The sequence below is a fragment of the Anas acuta genome, chromosome 23 (genome assembly GCF_963932015.1).
Source record: "Anas acuta chromosome 23, bAnaAcu1.1, whole genome shotgun sequence".
In the NCBI taxonomy this organism is placed as follows: domain Eukaryota; kingdom Metazoa; phylum Chordata; class Aves; order Anseriformes; family Anatidae; genus Anas; species Anas acuta.
The window spans coordinates 2,255,915-2,271,829 of record NC_089001.1 but is presented as its reverse complement, the minus strand read 5'-3'; the positions used below and the strand labels follow the sequence as shown (position 1 = coordinate 2,271,829).

The 15,915-nt window shown below is 50.1% G+C and overlaps 1 protein-coding gene across 5 annotated transcripts; it reads right to left on the bottom strand.

The window, feature by feature from the left end:
* Window positions 1–1,876: 1,876 nt before the first annotated feature.
* Window positions 1,877–15,883, bottom strand: C2CD2L (C2CD2 like). 5 transcript variants are annotated; one of them, XM_068659136.1, is made up of 15 exons: window positions 15,751–15,883; window positions 14,767–14,895; window positions 13,204–13,299; window positions 12,693–12,812; window positions 11,823–11,933; window positions 10,910–11,026; window positions 10,344–10,461; window positions 10,057–10,180; window positions 9,461–9,525; window positions 8,926–9,053; window positions 8,462–8,633; window positions 7,642–7,743; window positions 6,931–7,064; window positions 6,183–6,465; window positions 1,877–5,985 (listed from the first exon to the last, which is right to left on the bottom strand). In XM_068659136.1, exons 2-15 carry the CDS (start codon window positions 14,794–14,796, stop codon window positions 5,768–5,770), a joined length of 1,818 nt encoding a protein of 605 aa, XP_068515237.1. In that variant the 5' UTR covers window positions 14,797–14,895; window positions 15,751–15,883; the 3' UTR covers window positions 1,877–5,767. The 5 variants fall into 5 exon arrangements, with proteins under 5 accessions (XP_068515237.1, XP_068515236.1, XP_068515239.1 ...); XM_068659135.1 differs by lacking the exon at window positions 15,751–15,883 and adding an exon at window positions 15,536–15,680; XM_068659138.1 differs by lacking the exon at window positions 15,751–15,883 and adding an exon at window positions 15,213–15,500.
* Between the last annotated feature and the right edge of the window lie 32 nt (window positions 15,884–15,915).

Genomic DNA, 15,915 nt, shown 5'->3' with positions numbered 1-15,915 from the left:
CACTGGCCTCCTCCTGTTACAGCATTACCTTTCCTGTCTCACTGCTTTCCTCATAGAAAAGAGGGTGGCTGAAAGGAGCTGCAACAAGAGCCAAAGCAGCTTGTTTTCATTTTTCTATTATGCTGGCACAATTGGAAAAATCCAAGATTGTCTGAGCTGAGGACATACCCATCGCTCACAGCTGGACTTGTTCTAAATCACCAGCTTACCTAGAAAGCCTGTACGACCAATTTCCAAGAGCACAATCATCTGCTAGATTCTCTTACTGGAAATTCAAGGAGGAAAGGGATTACTTAATTTCACTGGGTCAAAAATACCCAGTAGAAAACAAAACAAAACAAATCAAAACAAAAACAAACAAACAAACAACAAAGCCCAAATCCTTGTTTTCCCTGTGTTATGACACATTCTATTTACATTTGAAAAATGAGCGTCAGACCTCCAAAAAGCATCGTTTAGATTTTTGGATGGTCAGTTTCCTTTAGAAAGCCACAACATCACTCACACAGCATTTGCTGTGAATATTGTTTTAATTGTTCTTCTTTCCCCATCCCTATTTCAGGGGGAAAAAAAAAAATCATTTAAATGCCAGCTCTGGACAGATTTATCTTCAGAAGGGTTATTGCTTTAATTCTTGTTTGGCTATGACATTTCCAAGAGCATCCCTTCTCCTAGGGGACACCTGCAGCTTGCTATTCAAGGCCTGTCTGGACACCTCCCTGGGCAGCCTGCCCTGAGGAACTGCTTTGGTAGAAGGGCTGGACCTGATGATCTTTCAAGGTCCCTTTCAACCCTACAGTTCTGGGGTTAATTTAGGCTGCGTGCGGCTGACACACATGGGGACAACCCCCCACACACAGCCCCTTCCCTGTCTGTGACCTATGGAACCTGCACCCATGGACACACAGCGCTTACAGCCCTAACCCTAAACCCTAACACAAACCCTAACCCCAACCCCTGCACTCTGGGCACACAACATGGCCTCGAACTACACATCCCAGCATCCCCCGGATATCCAACATGGCCGCCGGCAGGCCGGGTGTGCGAAAACTACATTTCCCAGCATCCCCTGCGCTCCCAACATGGCCGCCTGGCCAGCAGCGCTCGGAGAACTACAGCTCCCACAATGCTCTGCGAAGCCAACATGGCCGCCCGGAAGCGCCGTGCCCTCGAACTACATTTCCCAGCATCCCCCTGAAAATGGCGCCTGGCCGGAGGCCGCCATTGTTTGCCCCCCCCCCTTCTGGCTTGTTTTTGGGGCTTTCCCCTCAATTTTGGGGTTTCCTCTCTCCACGGCAGGGTCCTCCCCCCAAAATTTTGGGGCTCCTTCCCCTAAAACTCAGGGCTTCGCCACCCCTGTTTTGAGGTTCCCCCCAGTTTATAGAAAAACCTAATTTTAAGGTTCTTTCCCCCGATGTTGGGGTTATCACCACATTTTTGGGTTTCCTTCCCCTAATTTGGGGCTTTGTCCCTCGAATTTTGGGGCTTCCACCCAGGTGACACCAAACGCCCCGCTGGGTAGGACCCACTTTTGACCAGCCCATGGCCCCAACACTAACCCTAAAACCCTACCCTAACCCTTTTTTGGGGGTCAGAGGCTCCGGGGTCAGGTCTGGGGATGGGGCTCTGGGATTTGGGCTGTGTCAGTGACTCAGCTCGGCTGCGGGGTTGAGGGTTTGGTGTCAAGGTTCTGGGGTCAAGGGTGCAGGGTCGGGGCCCTTTTGGTGCTGGTCCAGGATTGGGGTTTGGGGTCATTACTCACGGTTTGACCTCGCTGTTGGGGGTAGGAGTCGGGGGCTCCGTGGAGCTGGTGTAAGGAAGCAGGGCTGGGGAGCAGGGTAGGAGAGCAGGGGTGCAGTCAGGACGCGTGCTCAGGTTTTTATTTCCATGGGTTTTAATAAGTTAACAGGTTCAGCCATTACACAGCAATGGAATTCTTCAACATTTACAAAGGTGCAAGAACTTCATTCATTTACTCTGAATTAAGTCGTTTTATTGTCATCTCTTAAGTAACTACACAGTTCCTAGTTTTGTTTTTTCCTCTAGACAATCTGGGGTTAAAATAAACCACCCAGAAAGAAGGTATTAAAGTACAAAAAAAAAAAAAAAATGAGCACACAAAAGGAGGGGTGCTAATTTCAGATTCAGCATGGGGATTTGGTCCAGTACCTCTACAAGCAAAGAGAGGTGGTACGGAGCAGTCACGCTTGTAGAAAGAGCTGTGATTCCTGCACGTACACAAAGACCTTTTCCAGAAGTTTGACCACCGACAGAACTGTTGCTGGATCCTTACACTCACCGTGAGCTAGGGGCAGGGAAGGGAGAACGAGGCAAAAGACTCCAGAACACGCCGATAGCATCCACACACCGGTCAAGCATCTCACCAGCTACCCAGTAACCTCCCTCTAGGATTAGCACACAGGGAAGGAGAGTGGCTGCCACACGATGCAGCACCTCTAAAAACAAATCTGAAAATAAAACACAGAACGCTTCCTCGCATACACACTCACACACACACAGATCTGGTGTAGAAACAGCCCGAAACAGCCCGTGCCTCTCGCACTCACAGCAGTTTGAAGTTTTCCTGACGCTCCCCGCCCCTGAGCTGCTCTCCAGCTAGCTGCAAAGTCTCCACCCTCTCTCCCCGTCAAGACCCATGCTCGGCTACAAAAGCACATATACATGTCTACAATCCCTCTCCCTTTGGATTGTACACGCTTTGAACCTCCTCTCCAAATCATGGAACCCCAGAATGTTTCAGACTGGAAGGGAGCTTTAAGATCATCTAATTCCAACCCCATCGCCTGACAGAGTCCCTGTCCTACCAGGCTTCAGTCAAGTTCCACCGCATTAAAGCCTACAGCACCCCCCAAAAATGAGGTTTTGTGGTCTCCTTCATTCACGTTAATGTTTTTTCTTACTTTAAGAGGCTGCAAAATCACAGAATGCCCTTTGCAGGCAGATGCTAAGGGCTTTTCAACGGGAAGGTTCTTAAAAGCCTTACCAAAACAGGGGGAAGGGTGTGTCCGGACAGCTCCAGTTACAAGCGTACAGCTAGAGCGATCTGTTTTCTTCAAAGAAGTGAGCACACACAGCATATGTAAATCCTAACTCTGTTCAGCTAAAACACCAGGAAAAAGAAAAAAAAAAAAGAATACTTTGGCTTTTTTAACGGTCACTCTTTCTACTTGCGTAGCCAGCAATGAAACGTTGCATTTGGAATACAGCCCACGTAAGTAGGCTGAGCTCTTTCAGAAGCATCTCTTTGTTCAAGTCCACCGCTCTGACACTCCTCTCCCCCCACTTATTTGGTCAATGGCACCAAGGGCACGAGTACCCACAAGAAGTTAAACAGGGAAAAGCTGATTTCAAACACCATTTCTTTTGTTTTAAAGCAAAAAGCACAAGAGGTGACTAAACACAAACAGTTTTTTTTATACAGCAGCTATATGAGTGAAAACTCCATGGGACCTTCTCTATGCTTTCTGGAGACCAGAGACTTCCATCACCTTCCCTTCCCTTTTGAGAAAGTTAGGATGTTAGGATAAAAGAATCGTTCCTCAGGCCAACAATCACACCTTCCCACAAGGCGGATTTGTTACCATTCTTGGCTTCAGTAAGTCAGGAGATTCACACACACTCACATAGCCAAGACACAGCAGCTTACCCAAATACTCTGAAAAAAAATATTCTGCACTCAGAGAAGATTTTGTACAAAATCAAAAGCTACAAGATCAGTCCTACACTGTAAAACTTTGAGGAGCAATGATGTGGCAGAAAGAAAACATAAGCAGATGCAGGAATTAATGTTTGGGGATATGCTCCATCTGACCTTAACAATAACCCTTTCTGCTGCAAGGATTATTTGCATCTAGCCAGATACAAATTTTCATATCCAGTATAAAAAAAAAAAAAGCCTATGATAAAGAGTGCCACCAAAAATTCAAGGGAGAATACACAACCACTGTCATGCACCCTGTGTGCCATTCATCCCACAGACAACAGTGCAGAATATTCCCAATATTTCTGACAGGTCAAATCTCAAATCAAAAACAGTAATTCCATCGCCACTCGTTAGCAGCCATATCCTGGAGCCCACAAAGTGGGAACAAGTTCAGTAAGGCCTTCCCAACTTCCTGATACTTTTGGGATGCACTCTAAAATTCCTGCCTGTAAATTGCTTCACAACAGCATACCAAACACATTTCAGCCTTTGGAAATAGCACACGGCCTTATCAGTAACCCAGGATTTGTCCTTCTGAATAACATGATGCATTGTATCACACAATTCCAGAGTACTGCTACTTTTCCAATTGGGTTGCCTCTTGAATGAAGTATAGCAACAGCCCCCACCTCAGGAGGTATTTTAACAGGAGAACAGAGCTAAAGACCCCACCCAGGCTTACACAATCTCTCCACCAAACTTCTTTTCCTCCCCTTTGACCCATTTCCCTATCTCTGCAGCTCTACAGAAGAGCAAGAGCTTCCATTCAAACAATCTACTTTAACAACGAATAAGCATTTTTCTAAGGAGCGTTGTTACACTCATTCAAACGGGGCCTCTTGGGATATTCACAACGCATGTATTTCAAGAGACTGGGAAAACATTCATTTAGAAGGGCAGTTTCCTCCTGTGCGAGCAGCTGATTTTTCCCCCATGCAGCTCTCCCTCAAGAAACACCCACTGCAGAAAGGCCCACGCTTTAAACGTAGAGGATAACATTTTCTGGAAGGAGGTTATTTCCCATGCCATCAGGAAAGGCTCTTTCTGCTACAAGAAATGCCGTTCATCAGTGCAAACACGTAAGCTCTTCACTCAGGTTCCACTTCACACTGCCACGTTCCTCACTGTTCATCCCCAGCACATCAGGCACTGGAGTCAGAACCGCTAAGGAGAAACACAGAACTGGACCACAGCCTCTGTTTCCCCCGTGCCCTACCAGAGATGGCCCTAACCACCCACAAGGAAAACATTTCCACTTGTACAGGAAGATGGCTGGTACAAATATGTCCCATGGCCCCTTCCCACTCCAGAACATTGACAAAGAAGCACCAAAAGCAGCAAACGGATGTTCTTGCAAGGACTGGGTCTTCTACAAAAACTCGTCTAGTGGTTAAGGTTTCCTTCTTCTTAGAGACTCCTTTCTTCATCAGTGTAGCACAGAAAAAAGGCACCTTTCACACCTTCTGAAACGGAGACCATTCCAACAGCAGATCTGGGTGGGGAACAGCAGCTTGTTCTGCTCACAGCACATAGCCCAGGAACGCACACATCGTCCCACACCACACCTCAGTCACGTTACAGCCTCTGCATCGAGCAGGAGCAACAACAGAATGGTCAGCAACCGCACCATTCTCTCTCAAGAGCAGAATCGAGCAAGGCTACATACCGCAGCTCTCGAAAACACAGCTAACTTGGCAGTTTCTCAGTTTTTTTTAACTCTGAGGCTGTCACTTGACAGGTGCCAGGAAGCGCCTAGTGAAGCTGGACAGCCGGACAGAGTCACTTCTGCAGCTCCTGGGAACCCCACGGGGATTAGCATGCCTGCTGGATTTTTTTGGGGAGAGCGTAACAGTCAGAGAAGGCTGTGCAGTCTCAGCCCTGGGTATGCCACCTTTGCTCCCCAAACAGTGTAAAGCACTGGGGTGTCTTCCCTCCGCCAAGGTTGGAAGGAACCGGACTGCAGATCTCACATACCATGGAGCGGGAAGACAAAAGACTAAGAGAGGATTTCTGTATGATCTTTCCAACCGGCATCTCCCTCCTTCAGTTCTCACCTGTTGTGTTGTCATTAGCTTTAGGTTTGGGTTTAGACTTGAAGGAGAAGCGTTTGATGAGGCGGTGGGAGAAGCTGCCGGCTTTCTTCTTGCTGGCAGAACTAGTGGTGACATTGGTCAAGTCATCGTGAGACTGGCTCAGGCCAGCTTCTTTCTGCTTGGTCTTTCTCCTGAAGATGAGCTTGGTACCACTCCGAAGAAAACTAACTGCAAAGACAGAGAAGAAGGAGATGGAATCAACGATGGCATCCTGCCCTGGCAAGTCTCAGGGGCAACAAATGCACCAAATACAAGAGGCAGAGACCTCTTTTGTCCTGAGCAGCAAAAGCATACAGCAGGGCAGCGAATCTCAGCTCCCAGCCTCAAGGCAAAGTCTACATTCAGGACAGACTGCAATACCTCACCTTTGTGATCTTTCAAGCTCCTAGTCTCAAGGGCTCCTGTGGAGCCAGTTTCGGATTCAACATCTTCCATGGATGGTCTCTCGGAGATGTCTGATCGCGTTGTCTCATCCAGCTCCTGACTGGCCCCTGGTCCTGATGGCGACGCTTCCAGCAGCTGTGACGACTCAGTGGAATCGTGCATCTGCTCCGCTGCACTCAGCGCCCCAGAAGCCCCGTACACTGTGGCCTCCATGGATGCAGCATAACCCAGAGAAAGTGCCATTTCATCCTGAGCAATAGGTACCTGCAGGGGGTTAAAAAGTCAGACAGGAAGACAGAGTCTAAAGGATTGCATTTCTCTCCAATTCTTCTCATCAGCGCTAAAAAAAACACAGATGTGCAGCAGTCACTTTTTGCTGAAACACACTGGAAGATACCTGATTCCATGGCATTTTGCAGCACTTCCCTCTCTCACACAGGAAAGTCTCAGAATAACTCCTTACATTCTCCACGAGGTTCCCGACTAATGCAAAAGCTTCCCTTTCTGCTGCCAATGCTTTGTGAGCTTCCATTGGCAGCTGCCCTGCAGCCTGGCGAGGTACCTTTGATGGGAAGCAGCGACAAAATGCAAGGAAGCAGCAAAAAGCTGAGCAAGTCCTCTGTGCAGGTACTTTTCCACACCATTCCCTACAGGACAGGGTCGTTTTACACAGACATGCACAGAAATAGCCTCCCAGACAGGAAACGGAGCCCCCTAACTGCCAGAGACCTTGGAAACTCCCGAGATGATCAGCGTGCTACGTTTTGTTGGGGTCTTCTTGGCGGGCTTGTTATTTGTCTCAGTTAGCTGCCTGATTGCCGTCTCAGCCACCGGATCCAAGCCATTAGGCATCTGGCTGTCCCCTGAGCGACAAGAAAGATACCAACACTTGAAGTAGCATCCTTCAGCACAGGGAAGAGGTCACTTGCTGATCACGATGCTTTTAATAGGCAACTATGTGGACATGAAGGGAGAGAACACTATTTATTACAGACTTGCCCAAACAAACTAAAAGGAGAACGCTCTGTAGAGCTCTCGAGTCTTTCAGGCACCTGTAAAGTTTGAAGTTCCTACAGGTGTATCATTAAAACACCACTCCCACCTCCCACTTCAGAAAGACTTCCAAAGACTCCCAGGAGGTCTCCCAGCCTCAGCCACAAAGCATCCAAAGAGCTGCAGCATTCTGTCTCAGAGACAAAGAGGAGATGCCAAGTACAACATGACCAAATCTCATTGGCTCCAGCTAACTTAGGGATGTTCTTGTCACGCAAGAAAACACCCACAGTCATGGGCGGAATTTCTTTTACCTGCCCTCCCCCTTACCCTCTTCACTCAATCACTTGGACTTCCTCTTCTGCAGCACATTCAGACAGACACTCTTCTAGAAAGGCTAAGGAACATCCTCGCTCCAGTAAGAACTTCTGACTTGCACGCACTTACTGCTACTGCTGGCCAAGAGGCTGCGAGGACAGCTGCTCTCCAAAAGAACCGTTGTCTTCTTTTCAGTTACTTCCACCTTGGATGGCGATCTTGAGGGTGAATCTTCACAGTGAAAGACAGGCAGAGACAACAGTCAGTGGAGATGAAGTTTAGACAACTTTGTCACCGTATTGTGCCCCTCCTCCCCACCGCCCACAGAGAGCCTGCAGAGTCTGCTGCCACGAGGCTGTGCAGCACTGAAGTTGCAAGAAGCCTACTGGAACAAGACATGCGAAGCAGCCCTGTCACAAGGTTTGTGCTGTTTCCCAGCCCTGCCTCACAGAACATCCAGCACCACATTAACCAAGACATCAGACAGACACTGAGCAGCACCAACCACTGGCAAGCAAGGGCGACATATTTTCAAGCCTGCCATCAGTACCCAGAGCATAATTTACTTAGTGGTGATGAAAAAAAAGAGGAAGAAAGCCACAACACTTAGCACGTCATGCAGAAGCTATGCAACACCAGCATACACAGCTCAGACCTGCCACCAGAAGATGTCAGAGAGGCTTGTCCCTCTCACAGCTCTCCCCAGTTGCTCCCCTCAAATTGATCTCCTCAATTCCCTCCCTCAAGGCTACGTACTCGTCTCCAGACATCCTCCAGACATTAATAACTCAGAAGCTAAAAGTACCACCCACCCATCCAATCCTTAAGGTGCACAACAACCACAACATACAATGGCTGAAGAGTTTTCCTGCTGCCTGTGTGAACAGCCTCAGGAATACGCCCCACCCCACGCCACCTTGACAAGACTCCTGCCTCAGGGCAGCCTCACCCAGCTTGCAGTCGGCTTTGGGCCGGGACTGAATTGTGGTGACAGTAGTCACGATCGTGCCATCAGGCATGATGGTCCGGTCCATCTCCACCTTCTTGGTGGGGGTGATGCTGGTACGCAGAGATGTGGCGTGCTGAGCATTTAGAGATGTAGAAGAATCCTGGTATAAGAGCTACAAAGAGTAAGACACAGCTCAGAGGGGGCTCTCCTCCTCCCAGAAGTAAAGGCAGGCAACAGGGATGACAAAAGCCACCCCTCCAGGCACCAAGGAGCCATTCTCACTACAATGTCAGCCGAACAGAGGAAAGCTCAGGCACTAAGGGCAAGGTGATACACCTCCTCGACCTAGGGGGCTGTTTGTCCCCTGCCACAAGCGCAGGCCTAGTAATGCTGGTTTCCAGCTAGAGCCTCGCATTATAAATATTTCCAGATCATGCGTTCACACAGCTGGGTTGCCTGCTCACCTCCAGTACAATGGTAGCTTCAGCTGCCAGCGACTGCCCAGGTCCGGGGGCCAGAGAGCAGATCTGTCTCCCGGATGGCCGTTTGCTCGAAGGATCAAGCAAAAGAGTAGTATGGGCCAGCAGCACATCTGCAAGAGGGAAGAGGAGAGAAAAAGAAAGAAAATACGACACAACTTCAGCACCTCAGACGTCTCACAAGCTCCCTGTGCTTTTGGAAAGTGGTCCCACAGGCCAACAAATCAGATGCCCTTGGCTCTACTACATCCCTCTCACTGCTTTTAGGTTAGGAAGTGCAGGCCACAGGAACCTCCCAGGTACCAAAAAGGTCACTAAGAACAACAGACTTGAGAGTTACTTCACCCAGTCAAAGGCTCACAAAAAGTTGGATACAAAAATCCTGTGCAGACATCAGATACAATCCTGTTCATAATACATCATAACTACAAAGAAGATCCACAGGCTCAAAGCACAGCAAGTCCCTTAGGCATTTTTGTCACCTTGTCTTAGAACACATTTTATGGCTTCCTGTACTTACCTTCACTTCTGCCGCTGCTCCCCAGCACCTGTAGCTTCAGCTCCTTACTTCTAGGTCCCAAATCACTGTTGAAACAGAAATAGACAGGCTGCTATTAGGCAGTCTTTGCAAAATTACCAGAGTAAACAAGACCATTATGTATTTTCCCTCCCACAAATCTCACATCCCTCATCATCTTTCCAAAGCTCCTGTAAGTGTGTATTATTTTGGAGGACACAAGAAGGGGCAGCAAGCAAGAAGAGGGAAAACTCAAGTTTCCGTCCCATGCAGGGCTGCGTACGCTGTCAGGGCAAGTTAAGACAGCAATCTGTCTGCAAGGCAGAGAACTCCTGCCCCCACACTCCCCGTGATCAGCACTTCTGTCCATCCAGTTAAAACACACACTATTCAGGGAAGCAGGAAATAATATGTACATGAGTTGGGGCTGATCACTGGAACTCACAGCCCAGCACACAGGCAGCACGGTCACACACCATCCTGCTGTACAGGCATCACCTCCACGCCACCTACATCAGTTACTGCTGCGTGGTAATGACACCCAGAGACTCTGCCAGTCTGCCTCCACTGCGAGGACCAAGAGACCAGCAGGCACTTACAGAACGAGCTCCTCGTTCCACTCCATCTCTGCAGCAGTGCTGGCACTCCCAGCTGTCACTGGCCTCATCCATTTCTGCTGCGGGGGACTGTCTAGCTCTACGACACAGCAGATCTCCTCAACTCCTGCAACAGAGAAAGAGAGCACACATGCACCTGTCAACACAAGGCAGAGTTCAGTGGACACGTGTGCATATTGCCATTCAAAGCCACCCAAAATATCCACACACTCTCACCTCACCATTTCTGCACTTCCCCTGCTTCAGATGAACCACGTTTTCAGGCTTACCTGCCTTTTCCTGGGAGCCCAAGTTCAGCACGTGAAGATTCCGTAGGAAAAGCTTGGAACCTAGAGGGCCTGCTACTACACCGGCTGGGGAATCTCGAGTCGATTTACTGCTGGATACCTGAGGAATGATGAGAGGAAGACTGACACCTTTATCATTCTCTTGTCAGCAGTGTAAGACACACAGCATTTGTGCTTGCACCTCCTAAGTGCTCCTCATGGGAATACCCACAAAGCCATCCAGAGACGCTGCAGCCCCCCCAGCTACAGACCTCCAGCTAGCCCCCAGCTTACTTAAGATATGAAATTTAAGGCAGACAGGAAAAGAGACAGGAATGAGCTTGCTGGCTACTAGAAGGGGAACTGAAGATGACTACACTGCTGAAGGTCTGTCCCACTCTAATTCTCCCTGCTTCCCACGCCACAATACCCCAGTTCCTATAACAGCACAGCCAGGGATGTGGCTGTTGCTCAGAAATGAGGCTTAGCCCTTGGATTCCTGCCTAAGTCTCAGCCCTCAGAAGCACCCCAGTGTTCAAGGCATGAATATCACAAGAAGAGAGCCTTACCACCCCAGTTCCTGTGGTGCAGGCTTTCAGGTGTACCATCAAGGCTGGCTGCGTGCTGACAATGGTATCCTCGATCAGATCCTTTATGGTAGACAGACCCACTCTCCCGTCATTCTTCTCTCCACAAATCAAAAGGAAACGCAGGAACGTCATAACAAGGCAGATACATTTTCTCCTTTTACAGCTATAACTGCCTCTCAAGCCTCTACACGGCCTTTTTCCTAGTCATACCCTCCTATACACTCTTCCTCTATCCTGTATGCCTCCTCCTCAGTGCCTGAGCTTTGCTGTAATAGCTGCAGGCAAGTATAACCTGCATGAACAAGACAAACCGACCTTTTACATCTGTAGCCCGTCTATTACAAATTTTGACAATAAAGCCTTCAGAGTTTGCCACATCATCACTGCCTCATGAGGTGGTGCTACCACACCTTCACAAGAACAGCTGAATTCCTACATCTACTCAATATAAGGCAACAAGGGTGTCAATAAAACTAACAGACAGAACTGTTTGGGGCACAGAAGCACAAACACATCGGTGTTCAGCTCATCAAGTCACTAATACCTATGGCTTCTGTACGCTTTACAACTCCAAAAAAAAAAAAAAAATACCCCAGCTCATTTTGCAGCTACACATTTGGTAACAACAGCAGGAGAACCTACACGGACTAAAAGCCTTTTTTGCTTTTGGAAAACAGGCATCAGTACTGCTTCAGCTCTCTTTAGGATGAACTCTTCACATAGCTGAGCTAGCATTGATTCCAGGGTGAAAGAACCCCCTCCCTTGCCACAGAAGGGCCACAACAGTGAGCTGCCAAACTCTCTCCTTTGCAGCAGCCTTCTTGCTGTCTGCACACAGTTTCCACCCCTCCTGCCCTTCCTCTGCTTGAGTCCAGCTCCCCCGTTTGCTTACCTCATGAGGTTGAAATCTTGGAAGAACTGACAGATTCAAGTCTGGCCTGTCCTTGAACGTCCACGACACCAGGAGACCCTCATTCTGTATCTCCTCCAAGTGGATCTCCACCTGACCCAGAACAAACACGCAGTCAGGAACACGCTGTTTTTATCAGGCACTTTCCACCCTGTTTCAAATTCATCAACACAAAGGGCCCCACACCAGTCCGTGCAGCAATTAAAGACAGCAAGGAATGACATAGGTGGTCCTGGGCCTCTGAGAGTTACGAAATGCAGAAGTTTCAGCACTTCACACTCAGACCCAGCTTTCTCACTGCCTTTGGATGCCCAGAAGCCAGTCAGAGGCAAAAACTGTGTTATTTCTTTGGTCAAAGACAGAGCCTGCAGGACAATCTGAAAGAGCAAGTTGGGTACTAATACAGGGTATTTGCTCAGCTACGTCTATTAATCATCACCAAACATAAGCACAGCCATTTGTAAGTCTCTAGGAGATGAGCTGTGCCTGAAAACTCATCCAGGTCACCAACAGTCTGCAACAACAAACCAGCCCGTACAGCATGCTGTAGTTCAGTTCAGAAGTTCCGCACCCACGTAGAATAAAGATGTCATTAATACAGAAATAGAATGACAGAGGAAGAACTCCTGACTCAGCGTCCCTAGTAAAAACAGTGCAATGAAATTTAACATAGCTCAGAAATAACTGAAAGACAAACGACTTTTGAACTTTTTTTTAAACACGAACATCTAAGGTGATTTGTTGAAAGCAACAGGTCTGGGACACAGTAGTCAAATAACTAACAGAGCATAAATAACTTTACCTGGCTAGGTAAAAGAACAAATTCAATGGCAAACTTTTTACAACCATTACCTTAGCCTGCAGCAGAGACAAAGTGACATGATACGTATCCACAGAAACAGCAGCTGGGGATTGCTGCGTTACAGAGACGGGGAATTTCACGGCTTCTGCAGACAGATGGCAGTAAAGCACCTATAGAGAAAAGGAAGCAAATAGGTTTATGTCCTTGGTAAGAAACGGAAGCAAGATGGCAAGACCTATAAAAGCAATAGGCAAGGCTGACACATTGTGGCACAGAAACATCAGGCTTACTGTCAGCTCCAGATCTGTACTGCAAATCTGCCACTTAAGACTCCACATATGAGGCGATAAGAATGTACCAGTGACAGAAGCTCTCTTCTCTCCACTGCACTACCCTGATACTCAGATTCAGCACCCCTACACCTCAGCTCTACCTGCTCTTGCAGAGCTCACGGATGTACAGCCCCAGAGCTGCAATCTCTATTACACGAGTGTTGGCAATCTCTGTAGAACACGCCATCAGTCGACAGACATGCTACAATTCAGAACAGCAAAGCCTTACCATGCTGCAGTCCGACTGGCCTTTGCACGTCACACAGCTTATATTTGCTGCTGGTGGCAACTGAGGACCCTCTTCAAACGTGATTTGCACTGAACTCTATGAAAATAGAGATCCGTTAGTTCCCGGGGGTTACAGCATCCCAGGCAGTTTCACAGAAGATAAGCAAGTCTAACTGAAAGGCTCAGTGGAGAAACAGGTCGCTTCCCACTGCCAGCTGACAAGCTTTTGGACAACGGGACCACAACTCCTCAAACCCCATCCTCCACTGCCTCCCCATACCCAGCACTGAAGGAAGGGCAAGGACAGCAAAAACCTAACTATCCCTCACTGTTAACTGTCACCCCACATGCAGATAGTTCACATGCAGGCTAAAGTCCCTTGCAGTCCTGTACTGTCTTGGGCATTTTCTCATTTTGTAATAGTTATACCAGCCATTTCCTCTTCTTGCAAGCCTCCTCCACCAGATCTGCATATTCACCTACCTAGGGTCAGTCCAGAGTATCGAATCAGTCCTTTCTCCCCACGACCAGAGGACTTCCAGTCTCACCATAGCCTCACCTCATCAGTACTCTCTCTCTTTCAAGAGCACCCAAAAACAAAACCTGCCTTGAGACAAACTACTCTCCCACGTAGTGGTCAACCACCTCCCCTTGTCGAAGCTCTTTTTGCCTTTTTTTTTTTTTTTTTTTTTTTTTTGCAGGCAAAAGCCGTTGCCTTGCAGGTAACATAAGCTCCTGTGAAATTACTTCCTTGTGGAAGGGAAGACCTAAGGTTTAGGCCCCAGACCCTTTTAAGCAAAAGGTGCTGCCGAACACCTACTTCTCAAAGTTTGTAAAACCACGTTATGCTCGCATTTAGTTACGCACCCCATCCCTCAAGCACAGAAGAGAGCACCATGCAGCAGCCCAAAAAGCGAAGCTGGCACACCGAGCATTTGCCAGCACAGCTCAGCCCACACCACAGGGTCCCTGACCGGCAGCCCGCTAACGGAGGATTCCTCAGAGCCTGACGACAAAGGGGTCGCAGCCCCGTTCGCCCAAAAGCTAAATACCCTCCCTCAGCCCACCGCCAACACCACCACCGTGGCCCAGCCCGCCCATGCCCTGCCATACCCCGTGCCGGCGCGCCTGGCTGTTGAGGGCCCGCACCCAGGCCCGCTGCCACTGCTCCCGCAGGGACCGGAGGGCGAGCAGCGCGGCGAGCAGCGCCCGGGCCCCGGCTTCCTCCTCCGCCACCACCGGCGGCCGCCGCCGCCGCCACAGCACCCGCAGGGCCGCCGCCCGCCAGTACTGGAGCAGCCAGGCCGCGACGGTGAGCAGCGAGGCGGCGAAGAGCAGCACCAGCGCGCTCCAGCCTGGATCCGGCCCCATGGCGCGGTGCCTCACGGCGGGCCCGGTGGCATCCCGGACCAGAGGAAAGGAAAGGAGAGGATGCGGGCCTGGGCCGCGCCGCCTTTCCCTTCCCCCAGCCCCGCGGCGCACGTGGGCCGGGCTCGGCCCCCGCCGCTCGCGGCCGCCGCCTGCGCACAACGGCGGCGGGAGGCTGAACACTCCCCACACCGACCTGGCCATGGCACGCAGCTTCCTTCACCATTCCTCGCGGGCAGGTTCTTCATCCTGGGTTGTATGGTTTTAGGTCTGTCCAGGCAACCTCGTCGTGCTGCTGTTGTTGGGAGCCTTCTCTTCCGGCAGCCTGAAAGAGCAAGGCAAACGTGGTCAGGGCGATGAGCTCCCCGACAGCCTTTCTGTCTCTCTTGCTTAAAAAAAGCCTTCTCTGAACTCCTCTTTTTCCAGCTGTGCTGACTGACGGACACATTCGCAGCAGGGCTGTAAGCTATTCAGTTGCCTGCTCTCAGCTCCAGCCAACCCTGCTGGAGGGGGGCAGCAGCAAATGCTTTCACCTCCTTTCCTCACAAGTCACCTTCCATGGGGCTACATCTGCAGGAGGCTCTCTGGCCAACCACCTGCCTGCCTCAAAACTTATTTATTTAAGGCTCAGCTACAGCTTACCAGCTTTTACAGCAATTCAGCAGACAGCAGAGCAGAAAACACTTCTTTCAGTGCAGCAGCAGCTGCCGGTCAGCACAGAAGCCATCAGAAACCACCTCAGGTCCCCGTGCTTCAGGCACAGGCAGAGGGAAATGCTTCTTGCTGCTCCCAGACCCGCTGCCCTGCTGCCTTTGCACCTGCTCGGTGACTCCAGCAGAGCCCAGCGGGCAGGATCAGGCCGGCCCTTGCCACCAGCCCCCTTCCCCTTAAGATCTAAACGCCTATTAGGGGCGTCCTGGCGCAGAAAGACCCGAGATAAGTTGATTTCCTTTTTATTTATTTACATTTTTATTCTTTTATTTCACTTTTTCTCCCCCGGCGCTTCAGGAAACGCTCCCTCCTCCCCCCGGTCCCCTCAGCTCTCCCTTGCGCCGCATCCCCGTGAGGCGCCCCCAGCTCTGGGAGCTCCCCTCAGCCTCCGCCGCTCCCCGCGCCATCCCCTCACGGCGCCCCGCCGACGGGGCCGACCCCGCCTCCCGCGGGGGCAGAAGTGACGTACCTGGCGGCGGAGCCGGGGCGGCGCGCGGCTGGGCAGCGCCGAGGCGGCCATGTTGGTTGAGGGCAGAGGGAGGAGCACAGCTGGTTCCCCACCGCGGCGCTTTTGCCAGGCTCAAAGATGGCGCTTTGTGCGTCGGAGGGGGTGCGCGCGCAGCCAGCACCTCCT

Coding starts and splice junctions, on each gene's coding strand:
- C2CD2L (XM_068659133.1), bottom strand. CDS start 14,573: ATGGGGCCGGATCCAGGCTGGAGCGCGCTGGTGCTGCTCTTCGCCGCC. Junction 12,813..13,203: donor GCCAGTCGGACTGCAGCATG/GTAAGGCTTTGC, acceptor TTTTCTCTATAG/GTGCTTTACTGCCATCTGTC. Junction 7,065..7,641: donor CCTCTTGGCCAGCAGTAGCA/GTAAGTGCGTGC, acceptor CTTGTCGCTCAG/GGGACAGCCAGATGCCTAAT.